Source organism: Solea senegalensis, linkage group LG16 (genome assembly GCF_019176455.1).
Source record: "Solea senegalensis isolate Sse05_10M linkage group LG16, IFAPA_SoseM_1, whole genome shotgun sequence".
NCBI lineage: Eukaryota > Metazoa > Chordata > Actinopteri > Pleuronectiformes > Soleidae > Solea > Solea senegalensis.
Genome location: NC_058036.1, coordinates 498033 through 520146, shown reverse-complemented (window position 1 = coordinate 520146; position 22114 = coordinate 498033). Strand labels below are relative to the sequence as shown.

The 22114-nt window shown below is 45.0% G+C and overlaps 1 protein-coding gene across 2 annotated transcripts in view; it reads right to left on the bottom strand.

The window, feature by feature from the left end:
• Positions 1–1698: 1698 nt before the first annotated feature.
• LOC122783439 (protein jagged-2-like) overlaps positions 1699–22114 on the bottom strand; it is a 45757-nt gene continuing 25341 nt past the window's right edge. The window contains exons 6-26 of one of the 2 annotated variants that reach the window (XM_044048232.1): positions 19994–20124; positions 18965–19084; positions 18772–18885; positions 18354–18467; positions 15639–15755; positions 14785–14831; positions 14525–14698; positions 14282–14432; positions 13695–13859; positions 13181–13294; positions 12604–12717; positions 11455–11568; positions 11231–11350; positions 10716–10743; positions 9344–9429; positions 8638–8751; positions 7791–7906; positions 6984–7253; positions 5337–5468; positions 2676–2838; positions 1699–2351 (exon numbers count right to left, since the gene is read on the bottom strand). In XM_044048232.1, the coding sequence (XP_043904167.1) occupies positions 1807–2351; positions 2676–2838; positions 5337–5468; positions 6984–7253; positions 7791–7906; positions 8638–8751; positions 9344–9429; positions 10716–10743; positions 11231–11350; positions 11455–11568; positions 12604–12717; positions 13181–13294; positions 13695–13859; positions 14282–14432; positions 14525–14698; positions 14785–14831; positions 15639–15755; positions 18354–18467; positions 18772–18885; positions 18965–19084; positions 19994–20124 (3049 nt within the window). In that variant the 3' untranslated portion in view covers positions 1699–1806. The remainder of the gene's footprint in view (positions 2352–2675; positions 2839–5336; positions 5469–6983; positions 7254–7790; positions 7907–8637; positions 8752–9343; positions 9430–10715; positions 10744–11230; positions 11351–11454; positions 11569–12603; positions 12718–13180; positions 13295–13694; positions 13860–14281; positions 14433–14524; positions 14699–14784; positions 14832–15638; positions 15756–18353; positions 18468–18771; positions 18886–18964; positions 19085–19993; positions 20125–22114) is intronic. The other variant, XM_044048233.1, reaches the window with a different exon arrangement.

The window sequence follows — 22114 nt, the reverse complement described above, 5'->3', positions numbered from 1 at the left end:
CGTAAAACAAAAAGTTGTCGTTTTTCAACCTCGTCGCTGGTTAAATAAACAAAATTGCAATTGTTAGTCGTTCTTTCTGAAACTTTTTTTTTTTACGTTAAAATAAAAACGTAGATGCGTGGGCGTGGCCTGTGTCAACAAACAATCACGACACATGAAGACAAATCTGTTTTTGACTGTGGACAAAGTCGCGATGAAACCAACGTCATCGCGTCAGCAGACGCTCATCAACGGAATGACATCGTTAAAAAAAACAAAAATAAGCAGAAAACAATGGTATTTTTTTTTCGAATAACTATGATACAAAGCATGACTTAACTTACTAAACTCAAATATACACAGCCATTTGTTCATATTTACATTTGTACAAAGACAATAAAACCTTTACTGCTGCGTTTACGCCACACTTTTCCCTTTATGTTCACTTTAAAGTTCAGGAGGAAAACAAACAGAGTGAAGGCACTTTTCTACCCAACAGGAAGCAGTGACAATTATTTTGAAAGGGTTTAACAGAAAATGGAAAAGATGTTTATGGATGTAAACAAACAAACAAACGACCTTCCAATGCCTGGTTTCATACGGTGCCAACTTTCAAACAACTTAGATTTGTATATAAAACATTTGTTTTTTTTAAAAGTAGTTTTTCTTTTGTTTTCCATAAAAAAAAGACAGGATATGAAGAGAGAGTAGAAAAAGTCCCGCAGACGACAGACGGCACCAACATCAACAGCTGCCAATGTTGTTCAGAAAATAAAACAAAAAAAAAAGAGTCAAATCGCAGTCACAATCGTCACAAGAGAAAATGAGTTTGCTAACTTGTTCTTTTAAACACACAGAAAATACAATTTGAATTAAAAAGGTTGGGAAAATTCTGCTAATTTGTTTGTGGGCCAGAAAAACTCTCCAGTGAACCAACTGTGGGTGCCGACCCGGAGTTTGGGAACCAATTACAGAAAAGAACGAAACAAAAAAAGGACCAAATAAAAATCGTGACAAGAACAAATTTGGTAAATGAATCATTTTTTGGGTAACTTAATTAAAACTGCATTTTATGCATATTATTCCAAACATACATAAAATATCTCCTGCGACTCATCTGTGGGTCCCAGCCCAGAGTTTGGGAACCACTAAATCACAGAAAGAAAACAAAAAAGGACAAAAGCAAATTTGTCCAAAACGTTGCAACTTTTGTTACGTTACACTAAATGTAAAAAATAACATAAGAAGAGCAAATTTGACCAAAATTTTGCGAGTAAATGTTTGGAAACAAATCAAAAGCTCATTTTATAAATGTATGTCTTAAAACATATGAACATGAACGTTAGTTCACAGGTTAGGTAACGCGGGAAAATTTAGCTAATTCGTTTGGGGACCAAAAAAACTCTCACATGAACCATCTGTGGGTCTCAACCCAGGGTGTGGGAATCACTGAAAAAGTCGCAAAATTGTTTTACGACTAAATCTTTGGAAACGGAATCAAAAGTTGACTGAAAAATATCTCCTGCGACCCATGTGTGGGTCCCGACCCACAGTTTGGGAACCACTGGATCAGAGAAAACAAAACAAAAGGATAACGATGTGAAGTTGAAACAGAAACAGAAAAAAAAATCATGACGAGCAGAAGAAAGAATTAAATCCACGTTTGCGTTCTGTATCGTTGTTGTCGTCGTCGTTGTTGTTGTTGTTGTCGTTGTTGTTGTTGTTGTCGTTGTCTCAGGCGAAAACAAAGCAAAAAAATACAAAAATGAAAGCCTCTGTAATCTTCACGTTTGGTGTTGTTTGTAAGAAAGGTCAAAGGTCAGCGTGTCACACATAGTGGTCTTTAATGTCGTCGCTGAGTTTGGCGGCGTTGAGGTTTTTACACCGGTTGTCTTTGGGACTGTACGCCGTCCGGTGCGGCGCCTTCACCGGAGCGCTGCGCGTCGTGCAGACCACACCCCTCTTTCCCATCATCCCTCTGTCCTGAAATGGCGCCGACACGGAACATTTCTGGGACGGGGGACACTTCCCGTCCCCAGAGCCCAGTGCCCACCCCTCGTCGTCCTCCAGCTCCAGCGTCAGCTCTTGCTCCGCCTCCTCATCGTCCTCCTCCTCGCCCTCGGCGCCGTCGCACGTCCTCTCGGACGAGCTCATCAGCTTCTTGCATTCGTACTGAATGTCTTTGTCGCGGTTGTCCTTGAGGGCGTGGCCGCGTGGGGGCGGCGCCTCCAGCTGGTTGTTGACGGTCCTGTCCTGGGCGCGCGACGCTCTCTCGCGCTCTTTCTTCCTCTTGCGGGTCCACCACACGCAGACCACGATGCAGAAGATCCACAGGACGCTGAAGACGACGCACAGCACCGGCACCAGGTAACCTGGAGGAAGGGGGCGGAGTCAGTGACTGTGACACTCCCATTCCACTGAAGCTTAAAGGTCCAGTGTGTAAAACTTTGTTATTATTTAGCATTAGCTTTCATATTTTTAAAAGTCAAATTTAGAGTTTTACGTCGATTCACATCGAGACACTTTGACGACAAAAAGTGAGAGAAATTCTAAACTTTACTAAAAACTTTACTGGGAAATATATAAATACATAGATATAAATATGTAAATATATATGAATATATAAATATATGGATATAGATATGTAAATACATAGATCTATAGATATAAATAATAGATGTAGGGACAGAACTGACCAGTAGGAGGATCTTTGACCACCGTCTCCACTTTGACCTCCACCACAGCCAACATTACCGTGCTGTTGTGGCGTTTGGACAGAGCGTTGACGATGGAGCTGGCGGCGTTGTGGATCTGACCGCGGTCGCCGTCCTTCGACGACTTCCCGTCCTGCTCGAAGGACTGAGGACATGAGGACAAGGAGACAAGGAGAGGAGATGAGAGACGTGTTGAGAAACAACTGTTGGTTTGTAATTAATCAATTCTTTAAACGTCTGGAGAGAGTTTCAAAAACCACAAACTCTCGCTTTCTTTTCCTCACTGTTTTGTTTTTAATAAAATAACAAAACTAACACTAACGACGACGTTACCGTCAAAGTTAACGACGACAAACGTCAACGATGAAAAAGTTAATGATGACAAACGTCAACGACGAAAACGTCAACGACGAAAACGTTAACACGACAGAACAACGTCACGTTCACGTGGATCAGACACAGGATCGACTGTCTCTATGAACGCGATCGTTCTGAGTGAAGTTGGTTTGTGCTTGGTCTGTTTTCACATGTCTTTACTTTTACTCCGATGACTTCCATGTCCATGTGAACGCGGTGAGCGATCATGTGTGATGAACGGGTGAAACACGTCAAAGTGAAGACAGTGAACACAAACTCTGTGCTGAGAAGACGAGGAAGACGAGGAAGAAGAGGAAGAAGAGGAAGGCAGACATTCATGTGTGAATAAAGGAGATTCTCACAGTAACATCTGGCAGACAGTGCAGAGAACTCTCCCCCCTTCACCTCCACCTCCCCCGGAGACAACAGAAGGTGGAGTTAATTGCCTAATAAGGCTCTGAGGGTGAGAGCGGGGGGGAGGAGGGGGAGGAGGGAGATAATCTGGTGGTTCTGTGCAGATCAATTAGAACAAACAATAGAGAAGAGTCCAGCTGTGCAGTCCTGATCAACACGGGACTAACACTCCTCTTTTTCTACTGAGGAGGAAAAAACAGCGGCTCCTTCACACAGCTCTGACCCCGCCCACCCCCCGGGCTGACACACACACACACACACACACACACAGTTAACATTAAAAAGTATTTTCTCAGGTCATGAGACACAGAGCGAGAGAGCCACACACTGACACCGTGATGTCACAGTCACATGGTTTGATCGCCAAGACGACGACATCAGACAAACGTCGTTTGATGAACAAACCAGAACCAGTAACTTCACCAAAAACTGAAAACTAGACCACTCACTGGACAATAACTCAATAACTGGACAAAAAACCGGACCATTATCAAAATCTGGACTAAAACGCGGACCATAATCAAAAAACTGGACTATTGAGGTGGAGTGACTCAGTGGTTAAGACCGGCACCCTGTGTGCGAAAGACATCATGGACGCAATGGTCGCAATGCGACTCCACCCCTGGCTGATTGTACTCAATTCCATTGTAAGTCGCTTTGGATAAAAGTGTCTGCTAAATGACATGTGATGTAATATAATGATCCAAAAGTGGACTAAAATCTGGACCATTATCAAAATCTGGACAGGATTTGAGATTCTCTTCACTGGATTTGATTTTAACAAAGACTTCAACTAAACCTGAATCAAGTTCATGTGTTTACACAACAACGAGCGAAGCGTCGCATTGATCAGTTCTGTCGTTTACGGTTCTGACGGTGACGATGAACTGACGTCACTCGCTGGGATTCTAAAGATTTCACACACACTCGGACTTTTCTCTGCACCGCGAGTCGTCACCGAGTGGGAGTGAAGTCTTCCGATGAAAGGATTGTTGTTGTGGGGATTGTGGGACTCGCGGCCGCTCCTCTTCCTGTTTCTGCTGCTCAAAACATCACAGACACCAGATCTAATCCCCTCCATTAACAGCTTTAAAACCCTCATTCCCCCTGAGTCTGGGTGGCCCAGAGAGAGACGGAGGGAAGAGACGGAGAGAAGAGATGGAGAGAAGAGACGAGAAGAGATGGAGAGAAGAGACGAGAAGAGAGAGAGAGGGAGAGAAGAGACGGAGAGAAGAGAGAGAGAGAAAGAGGCAGAGAGAGAGAGAGGGAGAGAAGAGACGAGAGAGAGAGAGAGAGGAGAGAAGAGATAGAGAGAGAGAGAGAGAGGCGTAGAAAAGAGGCGGAGGGAGGAGAGAAGAGGAGGAGAGAAGAGATGGAGAGAAGAGAGGAGAGAGAGAGAGGAGAGAGAGGAGAGAGAAGAGGAGAGAGCGAGGAGAGAGAGAGAGAGAGAGAGAGAGAGAGAGACAGAGAGAGAGAGAGAGAGAGAGAGAGAGAGAGAGACGAGAGAGAGAGAGGGAGAGAAGAGACGGAGAGAAGAGAGAGAGGGAGAGAAGAGACGGCAGGAACAACTCTAAAAACACAAAATTGAACACGATTGCTAACACGAACGCTAACAAAGTGAACTTTTCCCTTAGGTTAACAACACAAACTTTAGCGACATGAGTGCTAACGACACGAACGTTAACACGAATGCTTACGGCATTAACGACGCAAAGGCTAACGACACACGCAGTCGAGTTTATCCTCGTGTTAAAATAAAAATGTTGGCAGCCTCAGATTCAGACTTTGACGTGTGCTTCAGGAAACACAAACAAAGAAAAACAGATGTGAGACGAGATCTTTACAGTGTGTGTGTGTGTGGGGGGTAATCACCATGGCGACCTCCACAGCATCACTGTTGGTGTAGGACAGATCACAGAGGATGAGCAGCGCTCGCTCTTCAGCCAGAGTCTGAGTCACAGGGAGATACCTGAGCTCTGAGCAGATGTTCTCCACCGTGGTGCCCTGAGAGAGGGAGAGAGAGGGGGGAGAGGGAGGGAGAGAGGGAGGGAGAGAAGAGGTGAGTGAGGATCAGCAGCAGACTGATCTCAGATCACTTTCACTCACTGAACTTTTAAATACTAGAATTTAAAAAACTGCTTATGTTTGAGTCGTGTCCACATCTACAGACTCCGCCCCCTCCGTGAAACAGCCAATAGGAGCAGCCGCAGGTTCATGCGCTCTTTACCTCTGTGTTTCTTTTTTTTTCTATCATGAAAAACTGTAAAAGAAAAACGACTGAGTCATGAAACGTGTGAAGAAGAAGAGAAGGTGAGGAAGGAGGAGGAGAGGGACATGAGGGCATGGAAGGAGGAGGAGACTAGGGAGGAGAGATGAAAAAGAAGAGGAGAGGACGAGTATGAGAAGAGGGAGGGAGGAGAAGAAGACAGAAGACGAGGAAAACGTGTGTGAAATGTGTGAGAAAAAGAAACGGTGACTCAGCAAAATCTGACTCATCAGTGTGTGTGTGTGTGTGTGTGTGTGTGGACACATCTGTGATCGCTCTGTCTCTCTCTCTCTGTCTCTCTCTGTCTGTCTCTCTCTCGCCTAAAACTAATAATAATAATAAAAAAAAGCCTCAAATCTTCATATTTGAACAATTTCCTCATTAAAACATAAAATTTAAAGCCGACTCTGCCACAAATCTTTATTTACTGCTGGAGCTGTTTTCTCTCGCTCTGTTTAAATTTACAGCTCTTTTTCTTTCTTTCTTTCTTTTTATGGCCAGAAAAAGAATAAAAAGTGAAAAAGTGTGAGTTCTGTGTAAAAACCACAGGTTTTCAGTCATTCATTTATGATTTTTCTGCAGAAATAGAAGGAAACTGTCTGACGTTTAAATAAGCGTTCAGTGATATTGTTTGTTTGGAACGCGGATCAGAGCTGGTGAAATGACATCATTTTACACAAACATCTTAAATGTTATTGTCATGACAAAAACACATTTAAATCACCACCATGTGACACAATTATTATCTTATATTAGCAAATCATCAGGGCTGATGATCAATTTGTTGATTATTTTATGCAGAAAGTGTCAGAAAAATTAAGTTCTTTGTTTTAAGGAGCAAAGAAACCAGAAAATATTCACATTTAAGAAGATGAAAAATCACAGAAACGTTTAGTAATTGAGTAGAAATATGAAAGTAACCTTCACTGATCAGGAAATAATCAATCACATGTTGATTTTCTTGTCTTTGAAGCTTCAAAATATCTAAAAATCTCTTTCACAAGTTCTTATAAAGACTATTTTCTCTGTTAATCGACGAGTCGTTTGATGCAGAAAATCTCAGAATATATTGATCAATGTTTGTCAAATGTATTTTTTTTGTCGATAAACCAAAATGATTCACTTTTAGTTACAATGTTTTCGTTACACGGAGCAAAGAAGCTGGAAAAACTACTCAAAGTGCAACAAATAATTTGGATTTCGCACACGATTTTCATTATTTTCGTTAGTTATAGTTCAACCTTTTTTCTTACCTGCGGCACTTTGTCCTTCTTGAAGATGAGCGTGATGCGAGCGCAGCTGTTGTCAAGGTAACCGCTGTTGGGCTCGCACTGTGTGTGCAGCGGCGTGGGCGGATCCGGCATGGAACACACCCCCCACTGGTGACACGGCGGCGAGAAGCAGGTGAGAAACTGATGCTCCACACACTCGTGACCTCCGGGACACGGAGGAGGGTTCCCGTTCACGGGAAGAGGAAGGGGAGGAGCCTTAGGGAGGAGACATGGCCGACGACCGCACCTCACCTGGAAGAAACACGGATTCACTCATTTTCACATCTTCATGTCACTGAGAGTCGTACGATGTGTGAGCGTTTTCTTTGTGTGAGCGTTTTCTCTCTGTGTGAGCGAGTTTGTGTGTCTGTGTGAGCGTGTGTGTGTGTGTGTGTGTGGCGTTTTCTGTTTGTGTGGCGTTTTCTCTCTGTGTGGCGTTTTCTCTCTGTGTGTCTGGCGTTTTCTGTGTGTGTGTGGCGTTTTCTGTATGTGTGTGGCGTTTTCTCTGTGGCGTTTTCTGTGTGTGTGAGCGTTTTCTCTCTGTGTGTGTGGCGTTTTCTCTCTGTGGCGTTTCTCTGTGTGGCGTTTTCTGTGTCTGTGGCGTTTTCTGTGTGTGTGGCGTTTTTCTCTGTGTGTCTGGCGTTTTCTCTGTGTGTCTGGCGTTTCTCTCTGTGTGGCGTTTTCTGTGTGTGTGTGTGTGTGTGAGCATTTCTCTCTGTGAGCGATTTCTCTGTGTGTGAGCGTTTTCTCTGTGTGAGCGTTTTCTGTGTGTGTGAGTGAGAGTCTGACCTTGGAGCAGTGGACGTGACCGTTAACACACTGACACGTGTTACACTCCTCCTCCCAACGACTGCCGTGAGGAAACTGCAGCCCGGCGTGACGACACGACTTCCCCAGTCCGATGACTAAAGACAAGAGAGAGAAAGACAAGACCAGATCAAACCAGTGTCCAAGAAAGTGGGCAACAACTGGAGGCTTGTGGGCCCAAACTGAGCCGCCAGTGTCACTAAAATGACAATTTCATCGAGAATTCAGAGCTTTTATTCTGAAAAAGTGATTCAAAGAGATTCTGTTGCTGACAGTTAACTGATGTATGTTTGGTCTGACAAATAAAAATAAAACATTGCGGGTTGTAAATAAATAAATGTCCATAAAATAACTTTGTTAGACTCAAAGAAGAAGCAGTGATTGTGGAAAAACAGCATGTAAAGTGGAAAATAAAGTTTGTTAAGAGAATATTTTGGCATTTTTTCTTCACATTTGTGTCATAAAAGATTTTTTAGCCCCAAATTCAATTGTGTAGAAAGAAAATTGCTCAATTTAAAGGGTGATTAAACGCCCTCTCCACTCCAAATGCCAAGAAGTGGGCTGGGCTGAGTGAAGAGGGCGTGGCCTGTAAGTGAAATCCAACAGTGGAGCCTCTCGATCACAGAGAAACACGACAATGTGACGGCTCTGAAGTTCATAAGAGGGGGAGGAGTCTGGGACAGTGAGCCTCGCGGTGATTGGACAAGAGGATCTGACCAGCGGGGGCAGTAGATACATGTTGAATTTGAGTATTTTACACTAAACTGAATATAATGTTAACTAGACAAACATTTACAAACATTTAAACGTTAAACGTTGTTTTGCTTACACTCTTGACAGCGAGCTCCAGCGTGTCCGGGCGGACAAACGCAGCGGTAGCCGTTGATTTCGTCCTCGCAGGTGGAACCTTCAGCACATGGAGACGACTGACACTCGTCGATGTCTGAGAGATCAAACACACACACACACACACACACACACATGAGGCCTCGTCTGTGGTTAAAGGGATAGTCCGGGTTGTTTTGAAGGCTGGTTTACATGTGTATGATATTTTAAAAACAGGTTCACTGCTTTATCTCAGCGTCAGACACAGGAACTACTGTATCCCCAGGAGCTAAAATCACTGGTTTTCTCTATGACGTTTGGTGTGGGAGAGTGAGTGGTTTACAAAAGTAAAATATTGTCGATTTTATCAGGTGGTGCCGAGTTAGTAGCTGTTGGATGTTTAGGTTTTTCTGTGATGGAATTCACGGCGCTCTCTTCTTTACATTTTTAACACTATGGCGGTGAAAAGTCTTTTCTGTCAGACGCCGCGGGAGAGCGCACCGAGCCGTCAGACGGGCCTCAGCTCTGACCTCGGCTCATCGCAGAGGTCAAAGGTTAAGTCCGGGTTCCTAAAAGGCTTCCTAATCTGTCGCCTCGAAACAATCGCCTCACGCCTCCCTCTGCCGCGGCCTTTCACCTCTGACCCCACACCACCTCCACGCCTCTCGGACACAGCTGACCCCCCACCCTGGTTCCCAGGACACACTCACTGATGCGGCAGTCCGGTCCGGCGAATCCTGGGGCGCATTCACAACGGAACCAGTTCACGCCGTCAACGCACACGCCGCCGTTGTAGCTGCGGAGAAAACGGAGAGACAGAGAGAGAGAGAGAGAAAGACGTGGATGAAGAAGAAGAAGAGGAAGAGTCAAAACTCTCAAAACTGAGAAAATGTGACTAAGACTTTTTAAAACACGTGATTATTTAACTTTAAAAGTAACTTTTTTTTAACTTCCTGATTCTCTGATTTCTTTTGGGAAAACCTCCACAAACATGCAACATGGAACGGGAAACATAAAATAATGAACAAAAGAATCATAAAAATAGAAATAAATAAACTTTACGTTTATTTCTTAAACAAAAATGATCCTATCTTTAAAAGAAATGCTCAATATCTGGATATTACTAAGGAAAAGACACAGTATTAGTGGAATATTATCTATTTATAAGCAAATGTTTCCACTCTGATTGGAAATAAGATCATTTAAAGCCACAAATAATTGTTATTTTTATAATTGATTAGTTGTTTGGTTGATAAAATGTCAGAAAATGCTTGTTTTTGTCCACAAACACAGACTCAGTTTTAATGATCTACACCAATAATATTCACATTACAGAAGCTGAAAAATCCTTAAATGATTATAAAGCTGATTATTTGATGATTAAAATAGTTGGAGATCAATTTAGTGTTCAATTCATCGTCTTCTGGATTTCTGAACAATGCAATGATGAACCAGTAAAGTTAAGTTAAGTTAAGTTAAGGGCAGTTTAAGTGATGATGGAGTTGGACACAAACGCTGTGTCCAACTTTGTCTCCTGCGGAGCGACATCAGCCTGGAGCTGATCCCGGATCAATGTCCACACTTCATATGTAAATCCACCCTGACCACATACTGAGCCCCGCCCCCCACCACACACACACACACACACACTGAGCCCCGCCCCCCACCACACACACACACACACACACACACACACACACACACACACACTGCTTCCCCCAGGTCGAGGCTGGTGAATCGTGAGAGGAGCGTCTCTTCACAATCCTCCTCCTCAGACCAAAACCACCACTAATCCACCTGTCAGTCATTGTAGAGGAGGGTGAGGAGGGTGAGGAGGCTTTTGTTCAGAGTCTCCTCCTCCTTTTTCATTCATCAACTATTTTGATGCATTTTGTGATTTTTCAGCTTCTTAAATGTGAATATTTCCTGTTTTCTTTGCTCCGTGGAACAAAGTTAGTGATGAAACACCTGATGGTCCTGACGTAAAAGTCGGGTTTAACTTAAAACAGCTGAGGCTTAAGTTTGAATAAGTTTCTTGACTTTTCTAGAAAGTTTGGAGGAGAAATCTAATCTTAATCTCACCAGGGATGTGGATTACAGTCATCGACATCTGCAAGAGAGAGAGAGAGAGAGAGAGAGAGATTAAAAACCTTTGCAGATTTCATGAAGATTCCTGCAGCTGCGTGAACAATGATTTATTTACACTGACATGATAATTATCACACTGTCAAACATGACGCTGCCTTTAAATGACGTGAAATTACAGACAAATCAAACATTATCTGTAAATCACCGTTACAGTCGTGCATTGTGACGTGAACAAGCTTCATTTAACAAATGAATCCACAAAAATCAGCCTTAAACCTGAATCTAGTAAAAAATATTAGGATAAAACTAATAATAATAACGTTAACTGCTGTTTTTTTTATGTCGACTCAATGACATTTAAGTAGAATCTGTGATTGAAAACTAGAAATTGCTACTTTAAGTTAGTTTTAAGGCAGCGGCTGAGCTCTTATTTTGAAATGTAAGCACCCTGAAAGCTGTTTAGAGTGTAAAATCAACACGTGTGAGACCATAATGAGACAGATCCGTACCCTGTGCGCACGAGGCTCCCTCCCATCCGTCCCTGCAGATGCACGTGAAGGCGTCGCCGCCGCCGCCGACGCACGTGCCGCCGTTCTGACACGGGCCCGAGTCACACGAGCTGTTCTTGGCTGCGGAGACACACCGAGAAAATACTGTTATTTTCATTCATCGGCTCCGTTGCGACAGGTCGGAACAGGGTTCATTTATTATCACAGTGTAATTAAAGTGGGACCTGTGTTGCAGGTGCTGCCCCCCCAGCCCGAGGGACAGCTGCACAGGAAGGAGTCTCCGTGGTCGTAACACGTCCCGCCGTTGCTGCAGGTCGTGGAGTCGCACTGGCTCTCGCCTGCACCCGCGCAGCACAATCAAAACGACAAACAAGAAAGAAAGAAAGAAAGAAAGGAAGGTTTGATTATGAGTGAGTGCTGGCGTTACAGCAGCGATGATTTCAGCCTCACAGCACGAGCACGAAAAAGACCCGACATGTTCAAGACAACCGAGACAAAGAAGCCACTTGAAGACATCACAGATCTCGTCCTCTGATGTGTTTGCTGTGCGATGCCAAACTAAACAACGCCATGTTGTGAGTCATTTCATTCTTAAACCCTCTGCTTTCGCCGCCTTTTGTTCGACACTTGTCGACAAAATAAAGACGCACGGCGGTCGTATAAAGACACCACTGTTCTCTCAAAGTCTACATGAAACGCACTTTCCTAAAGGCCTCAAAAAACCTGGACTGGTAACATCCAAAATCCCCCCCAAAAGTCCTGAAGAGACTTGTCCAGGGACACTTGTGTTACCATGACCCTCCTTTTGGGGGCGCTATAGAGCCCCGCAGCTACTGAGCACTGACCTCAAAAACACATGTCACACAAGTGCACCAGCGTCACAGCGTTCAGGGCTTTTAATGTGAAAATCCAGGGCAGAAGATCAGACTTTTTCACAGAGTGAATTTTGAGTCAATTAAAGAGTGAAATTGTGAAAGCGCCGCTGAAGACCGAGATGTTTCTACACGTTTCCATCATTAAAAACAGTGAAGGAACAAAAGCCGGCGGCTGAATTTAATATTTGGTCTCAGGCCTCGTTCAGACCTGGTTCTAACACCTGTTCCCCGCTAATCCCATGAAACATGGACAGCTTGAAGCACCTGCCATTAAAATGATTACACCTGGCTCTGGCTTCCCTCGCTCCTTTAATAAAATATAACCAGTGTTTTGCTTGACAGAACAGAACAAATCTGACTGTACAGACGTGTCTCATTTCAGACTCAAACAAGGTTTTAATCGTTAGAAAAATAGACCTCAAACCACCTCCACATTCTGTGATCGGACCCGAGGACGCGTTCAGGACACGCTGGGACGACAAACACACAAATACGTACGTGAGTGGCAGGTCTTTCCTTTCCAGTTGTCCACACAGTCGCAGTAGAAGTCGTTGAGCAGGTCGACGCACTGGCCACCGTTCTGACACGGATTCCTGCTGCACTCGTTCACATCTGGAAGCGCAGCAAATCAGAACTGAGCCAGTATATACGTTTGTATTGTTTTAGATATTAACCCTGTGTTAAATGAACATAAAACTACGTCTTTGAAAGTTCAGAAAGCCTAAATTAGACAAGAAAATACAGTATTTTGGACCCAGAATTTGTCTAAACATGTTCATCATAACAACGGACAGTCGGTCGCATCACTGACAGCAACAGTAAGTATTTGATTTCAAGCCAAAACATATACTTTTTTGTATCTTTAAACAATTTTTGGACGACTCCCATATAAACGACAGTGTCATCTGCAAAAGTGCACACTCCCATTCACATTCACACACTTTTCTCCAAACACGCTCGGATTTTTTAAAATCTTTTTGAAGTTTTGAGGGTTGGTGACTCTTCTGCAGCAAATACATACATACATAGAGATGTGAGGCTCCGCCCCACCCCAAAAAACCGTGAGTACACTTACCGGCGTCACACAGATCGCCCTCCCAGCCGTCCGGACAGAAGCACTGGAAGGTGTTGATCCCGTCGATGCAGGTGCCGCCGCTCTTACACGGGGACGACGCGCAGTCGTTGATGTCTGTGGACAGACGTCAGGACGGATATTTACAGACGATACTTTGACTTTTTAAAGTAGAGAATCAAAGGAAAGAGATAATTAAGCTGCTATGAAACTGCGTTTTGCAGAATCTTGACTTTTCAGACATAATAACGTCTTGGAAAAGTAGATTTTATTTAACGTTAATAATCTGAAGTGAACATTTCACGGTTGTTTTTTTTTTTGCAGAAATATCCTCCAGCTACTGTCGTCATGCTCATGTTCTCGTCTCTGTGTTTGTTCCCAGTCCACTGTAAACTAAATTAAGACAGGAATGACTCGTGAGTCTGTATTACCGTAAGAACGATGTGGTTCCCAGGGTTGGTAACTGATGATAAATATAGTCTGTGTGTGTGTGAGTGAGAAGCTAATAATGACTCACTCTCGTGGCAGTAGGTGCCAGTGAATCCAGGCTCACAGGAGCAGCTGAAGTTCCCCGCAGGCAGACTGATGCAGCGGCCGTGGGGACCGCACACGTTGGACGAGATGTGCCGCACCCGCGTTTGGGTGTCGTTGGTTGCCACGGCGACCGTGCAACTGTCAATCACTTTGAGGTACATTTTTGGAAGAAGGAAAGAAAAGAAATCATTAGCAGAATCTTCCAAATGTGTTGATACAGAAGAAAATGAAAAAAAACAGATCACAAGTTACGTGACCGTGAAAGTTGTGAGTTAAGTCAAGTTAGGAAGAAAATCGCAGATTGAAACGTTCATATTATATACGAGACATATTTTGAATGATATAAACGTAGACGGTACGTCACCACCGAACATGAGGTGACAGTTCTGAGGAAGGCGGCTGAAAGTGGTTAACAAAAGTTCAATCAGCAGACATAATGAACTTTGACCTCTGTAGTGTACGCTCAAAGATCACGACAAGATCGCGCAAGTTCTTTCTCACTTAACTTAACTCGCAATTTCCAGGTTCGAGGGAAACACACAAATAAAAGACTTGAGTGTGAGAGTTCACCTTCACACTGATTGGTCTTGCAGTGATCTTTGAGCTCCGAGCAGGTTTTGCCCTCGTAGTCGTCCGGGCAGCCGCAGTAGAAGTCGCCCGTCAGGCCGTGGCACTGGGCCTTGTTGTGACACGGGTTAGGGCTGCACGGGTCGTTCTGCACCTTCAGGAAATAAATGGAAATACACAGTCAGTTGTGACACACACACACACAGAGTGGAGCATCACGCCTCTACGGCTGGGTCTCGTCCTCACCTCACAGGTGGTGCCAGCGAAGCCTGGAGGACATTCACACATGAAGCCGTCCAGCAGGGCGTGGCAGCGGCCCCCGTTTCTACAAGGGCCACTGGAGCAGCGGTTCCTCTGAAGCTCGCAGTGCCGGCCCACGAATCCCGGCTGGCACACGCACTGGTAGCCTCTGGCCACGTCCTGACAGGAAGCGGAAAAGTGTCAGAGCCTCTTTTTTGGCGTGTCAAAGTAAAAGTTCTCGCCATATGACCTCAGCGTCTCCTCACCTTGCAGGTTCCTCCATTCTGACACTGTCCGTGGCAGCTGTTCACATCTGACGAGAGAAACAATCACACGGGTTAAATCACCGTCTGAGGGAAAGTGGACGACGCGACGCGATCATGCCGAGAACAGGAAGAAAGAGGAGGAGCAGCAGATTCAGAGCGGAGGACGTGCAAGGGAAGAAAGAACGAAAGGTTTTAATCCTGGAGCTTTGAAGAGTTAAAGAAGGCGCGGCAGGTTCAGGAAGTCATCGAAGAAGTCTGAGAGAGGACAGGAAGAGAGCTTTTCTTCCACTGACAGCAGCAGCTCAGAGTATTTTCCACTCTGCTCAGTTTTTTGATGCTGTTGCATCAGTGACGGCAGTTCCATGCGAGCCGAGTCGGTACTAACACGCGACGTGGACAGACTCTGAGAGTGTCGTCACACGAGCGCGACGTCCGACGCGAGAATCAAAGCAAACGACGCAGATAAAAAAAGAGTTAAAAATCCTGAAAACGAGCGTTCGTCTCCAACATTCAGCAAGGAAACGTCTAAAAAAAAAAGCCCAATCACGACCACGTTCATGACATTTCATTTTTCATTTTATGGCTGCAGAATTGTCACAAAAAGGTTCAAAGATAACTTTCACAGAAAAAATGACGCGACTGATGCCAAACTGAGTAGAAGCGCTTGAACTCTTTAATAATGGAAAAGCGTCGTTGCTCTAGAACGTTCTTCTGGAACCGCCTTCAAACCTGACGACGGAACCTTCACGTTCTGTTGCTTCAGAGAAAAAAGAGCGGGAAACTAAAGCACTGAGCTGCAGAAGTCAGTGGAGGAGGCGGAGCTCGGGCTGGAAGTCTAACGATTTGATACTAACTGATGTCACAGTTCTTGCCCACCCATCCACGAAAGCAGGCACAGTGATATCCACCAATCAAGTTTTTGCAAGAGTAAGCATTGATGCAAGGCTTGATCCCCGCGCACTCAGACACGTCTGCAAAAATCAAGACATGAGAGAGAGAGAGAGACAGGGAGACAGAGAGAGAGACAGAGAGAGGATGAGTGAGAGCGCTCAGAAGCCCCGTCACCAAACTTCATTCTTCATCCACCTGCTGCAGAAACGTGTTCGACGATAACGCCGCGTCATATTTGATGTTTGGCACAAACACTGAAGTCGTGTCAGGAGTCAAAGGTCGTGTTTAGCTGCTGTTGTGATTTACGATCGCCTGACTGACACTGTTTTTGTGAAGATGGAACCTTCTTCTTGAAATCCTTCAAACGCAACGATAGAAATCTACACATGAACAAGTTAGAAAACACTGAAATGCTCTCATGTCCATTTCATTTTACCCACTTTATTACTCCTGGACGTTCTACATCACTGTTTCCCCAACGTTCTACAATAAGGAACCCAGCATTTGTGGTAAACTTTGTTTTACGCCTGTTCTTTAAAGACATAAACACATACATCTCGACTAAACGTTTGGTAAAATTCTCCACATTTGTTTGGGGACCACAAATACGTCTTCCGTGACCCATCCGTGGGTCCCCGACCCAGTCTTTGGGAGTCATTGCACTCATTGAATTTAACTTGTACTGTAACTGCTGCAACTTGTGTGTGTTTTGGTGCATACTACACTATTATTATTATTTTAAGTTTCTCGTTTGTAATTCTTTTCTTTCACACTGTGATAATAAAACAGGAGCTTCAGCAGCAGCGTTTTCTTTACAAGAGAAATATTTGACCTTCGAAACAAAAGCATTCGGATGGTAAAGAAATAGGAAAATGAACTTTAATTCCTTCTATTTGCCTCATTTCTACAAACTTTGGTGATATTTTGTCATAATCTGGACCTGTTTTGGATAAGAACTTTATTTTCTAGCGTCTCTGACGTGCAGACCTACAGTAACGTCTGTGAATGTGAGCGGCTTCAGTTACGGTACCAGGTTCCATCTCAGCGTCGGCCACTTTAATGACCGCGGGCTCTTTTTCAAACATTTACAGGTCGGAGTTCACGTTTGAGAGGGTTTGATTTCTTCCACGGCTCTCCATCGCCGCGGTGCTTTATCCCCCCCCCCTCCCCCCGTCCCTCCCCCGGGGGTTAACGTCTCTCGATTGCATTCCCCAGAGGCCAAACCTGCGGCATTCCAAGTGGTCAGTTTCAGAGGCAGCGCTGGCCACACCCGCCTGGCCGCCTCCCTCACTATAAACCGACACAGTGCATTAATACTGCTCCCAGGAGGTAAGCGGCACCTGTTGGCCTGATGAAATTAAACACCCCCGCCCCCCCAAACCCTTTCCCAAAAACCCCGCCCTCCTCGCCGCGCGCTCGCTCTCAGGTATTAACTCCAGCCGCCACTGCACATGTTTACAGGTTATAAAATGTTTCCTGGCTAAAGCGGCGGAGGGTGAGGACTCCGCTCTGCTACTGTAGCGTACAAACTCACCCCCCCACCCCACCCCACAACACCCCCGTCCGTCAGTCACGCCCAGTCTCGGAGAGCCGAGATAAACCCCCTCCCCAGGCCGGTAAATGCGGTCCCAAGGCCAGCAGCAGTTGCCGGGAAGTTATTTTAGTCTTACTCGAGTCACCTGACTCCAGTTACAGACGAAACCGGCGAATATTAACGTTGTGCATGCGTACACACACACACACACACACACACACACACACATTTGGAATTAGTGCGGCACGGTAAACAAACACTGTGTGTAACTCTGCGGTGAGTTTGACGAGACGAGGCACAAACACGACGTAAAACATGCAGCGATGTTTACGTTTGAGGCAAAAACACCACAATAATAAATAAGATGGAGGCAACGTAGCACACGCGACGTTTCATACAAATAAAGTTGAAACGACCCTTTCAGAATAAAACAAATAAAACAAGCTATTTCCCAACATGTGTTCAAACTGCAGTGGAAATGATCCAAAATAACATGTTTTACAGAGTTGACTAATGTAAACAGTCTGAGACCTAATTCCATGCTAACTGGTTAGCTCAGGGCTGTCAAACTCATACAGCCCAGTTATAACTCAAGTGGGCGGGATCTGTAAAATAACAGCTTAGTAATCCAAATGTTTCCAGTGTGAACACTCTGAAATGTCTTGAATCTGGAGGCAAAGGGCCGGATTGGACGCTCTGGAGGGCTGTTTCGAGTCCACGGGCCATACGTTTGGCACCCCCGGGTCTGTTCTTTACACACAACAGAGTGGTTTGTATATAAAACCCCTCAAAAACAGTCAAATCTACATTTTCCACTGTATCCTTTACACTCTGATAGTGGTGCAAATGGCCTTGAATTTCTTCCTTTAAAAAGGTCTTAAGTTTGATTTGGAGAAATCGGTCAGGACTAAATAAACAAAGTATTTCCCAACATTTGATGTAAAATTCCCTGAAAAGGATCCAAAATACCCACGAAACAGATTTTAGACGTGAATAAAAGTGAATTTTTGTGTGGGTCGGTGTGAAAAATGATATTTTTAAATGTCCTGCTAGAATTTAATTAGGAAAAAAAACAACAAACACCCACTCACGACGTTACTGTTCAGTTCTTTTTCTTAGTGACTGATTAGGTTTACAGACGTACCGATCTGGCAGGTCTTTCCCGTCCACTGTGGAGGACAGAGACACTTGAAGCCGTTCTCCATGTCGATGCAGGTCCCGCCCTGAGCACACGGACCCGAGGCGCATTCGTCCGTGTCTGAAACACAAAACACGACCGGCGTTAAAAACCACGCAAAAAAAAACATCAATACACAGTTTGTTACAGCACGTTTTCTCTGGAAATCAAACCACGGTCCAACTGTACTTATTATTATGACCTTTCACTTGTGAGACGGGTGGGCTAAGCTAGAGCTAGCAGGTTAGCGCGCTAACTCCAGTAGAAGCAAAATAAATGTCGCTTTACGTCACGTTTGATGCTGAATTCTGAAACATTAACCCACCAAAAAAAACCGCTAAGGTAACAAGCTAATGTTAGCTGCTTAGCGTTAGCAACGACAGACCTTTAGCGCAGGTGGGTCCAGACCAGCCCGCGGGACAGTGACACTCGAAGCCTGACGGGACTTCGTGACACGTCCCTCCGCTTGCACACGGGTTAGAGACGCAGGCGTGTTCGGCTGCAGGGGGAAAACAAAGAATCAGGCGTTAGCTGCGTTAGCGTCGTCACATTTGAACCCTTTTAATCCGCGGACTCACCGATCTCACAGTTCTTGCCCGAGTATCCGTCTGGACACGCGCAGTTGTACTCGTCCGGCTCCGTGTTCATGCAGGTGCCTCCGTTCTTACAAGGACGGTTTGTGCCACAGTAGTTCAGATCTACAACAACACACACACACACACACACACTTTCATTTAAAGCTGCGCTACGTAACGTCTGCTAACTCTTGTTGTTGTTGTTGTTGTTGTTGTTGTTCTCAGGAATGATTTTACATGGATTTATTTCCTTCATCTGAAACCAGGTTCAGACCTGACTGAGGGAGCGTTTGTGTGTATACAGCAGCAGAGCAGGGGTGGGCGGAGACATGAAGCATTGATTGTGTCACACTGCTGAAGGACGGGGTTTATTTGGAGCAGGAGAATTCACTGATCGTGGAAGCTTCTCTCACTTTAGGTAACTACAGTATATAGAGAAATGACAGCCATTTTACTGACTTAACGTTACTTCCTGTGTGGAGCTGATAGATTTCCTCATCAACTCCGTGTGAACTCGTCTGACGACAGTTTGAATCTAACCGCTTTTAAAAGAGTCTTTTTCCTGCTCATGACTGTGCAGTTTTAACAACAGCAACAACTATAAAAAAACGTCTGACCGCGGTGGAACACAAGGAGAAATGATATTTACAGCAAACAGCAGTAATTCCTACGTTTCCCAATCACATTGTCCTCCTGAGACGGACGTGGACCACACTGGGCCAGTGACTCTCCATGTTCTGGTGGTTGACTTTTATTTTGAAGAGTCTATTAATAAAAACGTGCTTTATTTTGAGACACAGAGTGTTTCCAAGTCATGTCACGTCTTCAGTTCACTCATTCACAGGAGCAGTTTGATCTTCATGTTTGCTCATTAAGAAGAGACCAAGAATATTTGTATAAAATATCTGAAAACATCATAAAAACACATTCAGGAAGTGGAAACTCGACATAAAACCCCATTTTAAAAGATAAGTAGGAGATGAATGGATGGATGGATGGATGGATGGATGAATGGATGAGGTGGTGTCAGACCTTTGTCACAGAGCAGACCCCCCCAGTTCTTCTCACAGGAACACTGCCACGGCTCAGTGCAGGTGCCGTGGACACAGCCGGGGTACGGGAGACACTCGTCACAGAAGGGTCCCTGCCAGCCGTAGTTACACCTGCAACACACACACACACACACAGAGTTTTTATAGTCTAACAGGGACACTTACTGTTCACCTGGGAGGAATAAAAGTGGTTGATTTCTTTCATTATTCCTGGTCTACGCCTCGGCTCCACCTTCTTTCTTATTGCTTTTACCTTGAGGGACCGTAAAGGATTTTGTTTGAATAGTGATTGTGTGAGTTTCGGACACATTATCAGCGTGTTATATCCATGTTACTGAGCGCTGTGCACTCCCTGCAACTCACTCTCTTGCACCAAAGTCCATAGAGAAAATCAGCGATTTAAGCTCGCACTGACACAGGAGACACTGAAGTGAGTGTGTCTAAATCCGGTCATAGAACCAGGCGGCACACACACGGGGCAGTCTACGTGCTCTTGTTTACCCTCCGATACTTCTTTCCTTTCTCTGCCCCCCGTTTCCCTTTCCTTCCTTTGTTCCTTCTTAGTTCTCCCTCAGACACGGGACATTTTCCCCGCGGGTTTTATTTTAGGATTCGGACGCTCGTGCCACCTCTGATACTCAAAGACACACCAGGGTTCAGCGGGTGCAACAGAAGCCCGGCGGATCTTTCACTAAAACAATGCCTCGTATTTCACAAACTCCCCGACCGTGTGTTCTGCACCAGAGCTGCAGCCTGAGGCCGAGTCTGAGGCCGAGTCTGAGGCCGAGTCAGGCACAGGGGCGCACTTAACATCACCGGGGGGTGATAAAAACCTGTGATGACAAACATCATTTAATACTTTCACAACGTGTGAAAACACAGGCGCGCTCGATGTCCTCCGACGTCACAGGGGGCGCCGCAGGGGCCAGAGAAGCCACAAACGGAGGAAACGTTTAACATCTCAGGGATAAAAAGAATTAAAACAGTTAAGACGCACGAGCACGAAGCGTCAGAGCTGCAGATTCAGTGTCTTGAGCGAGATGAATGATGGCTCTGCTGCAGCTGCCAGAGGACATTCCTGAGCCTGTGTGTGTGTGTGTGTGTGTGTGTGTGTGTTTAAAGCTCAGTTTATCGTGTTTTGTTCTGTGTTTTTTAAGCTGCTGCTGACAATCATTGTCATGTTTGAGTCCCTGGGTTTTAATAAAGTTTAGTTTAGAAAGAAAATATATAAACATGTTTATTAACAACACGTCTTAAGCACTCACTCTCCCACACCAAAGCCCATAGAGAAAATCACTGATTTTAACACACACACACACACACACACACACACACACACACACACACACACTGCTGCCTCCATCACTAAGTTCTAATGTCTTATTTTGTCACTTTGGCTTTTGAAATCCTTCGTTCAGATTGACGTCAGTGACACAGAGTGACCACACGAGGCAGCAGAGGACCAGCAGCTCCGGTGTCCCCGCGAGCTAAAGTCACTGGTTTCCTCTGTGGACTTTGGTGTGTGTGAGACAAAAAGAGCGTCTAACTGTTAAATAAAGACGTGAGACACGGTGTTTCAGAGTGTAGATTTAGCAGAAATCATGTGATTAGAAGACATTTTTAAAACCAGAATCTGAAGAAAAAGAAGCAGGAAACAGACACATGAAAATAAAACTGAGTAAAAAGTTCAGTTGAAAACAACATGGACGTGTTGTCATTAGTCACTCGTCTCATATCAAACCATCAAATAGAACTTAAAGCATGAAATCCTCACATTTCAGATGTAAAGTTGAGACAAAAACCTCTTCTCGTGTGCGTGTGCGTGCGTGTGTGCGTGTGCGTGTTCTCCCTGCCCTCTTCCTGTGTCGTGCGCTCGGTCGAGGTCAGACTTGGAATGACTAACGGCGGGTTTGTGGAACGAGGGCTGGTCGTCTCGGAGGGGGAGGCCAGCGCAGGGTTAGCTAATCTGTTGGTTTATGGCAGCACTCTGTTATTCCAAGGCCAGTGGTAACCTTGCTCCACCTGTCCTGTCATTTCTCTGTCGGGGGGCTATTTTAGGGTGCAGCAACCCCTCCTCCTCCTCCTCCTCCCTGCCCCCCCC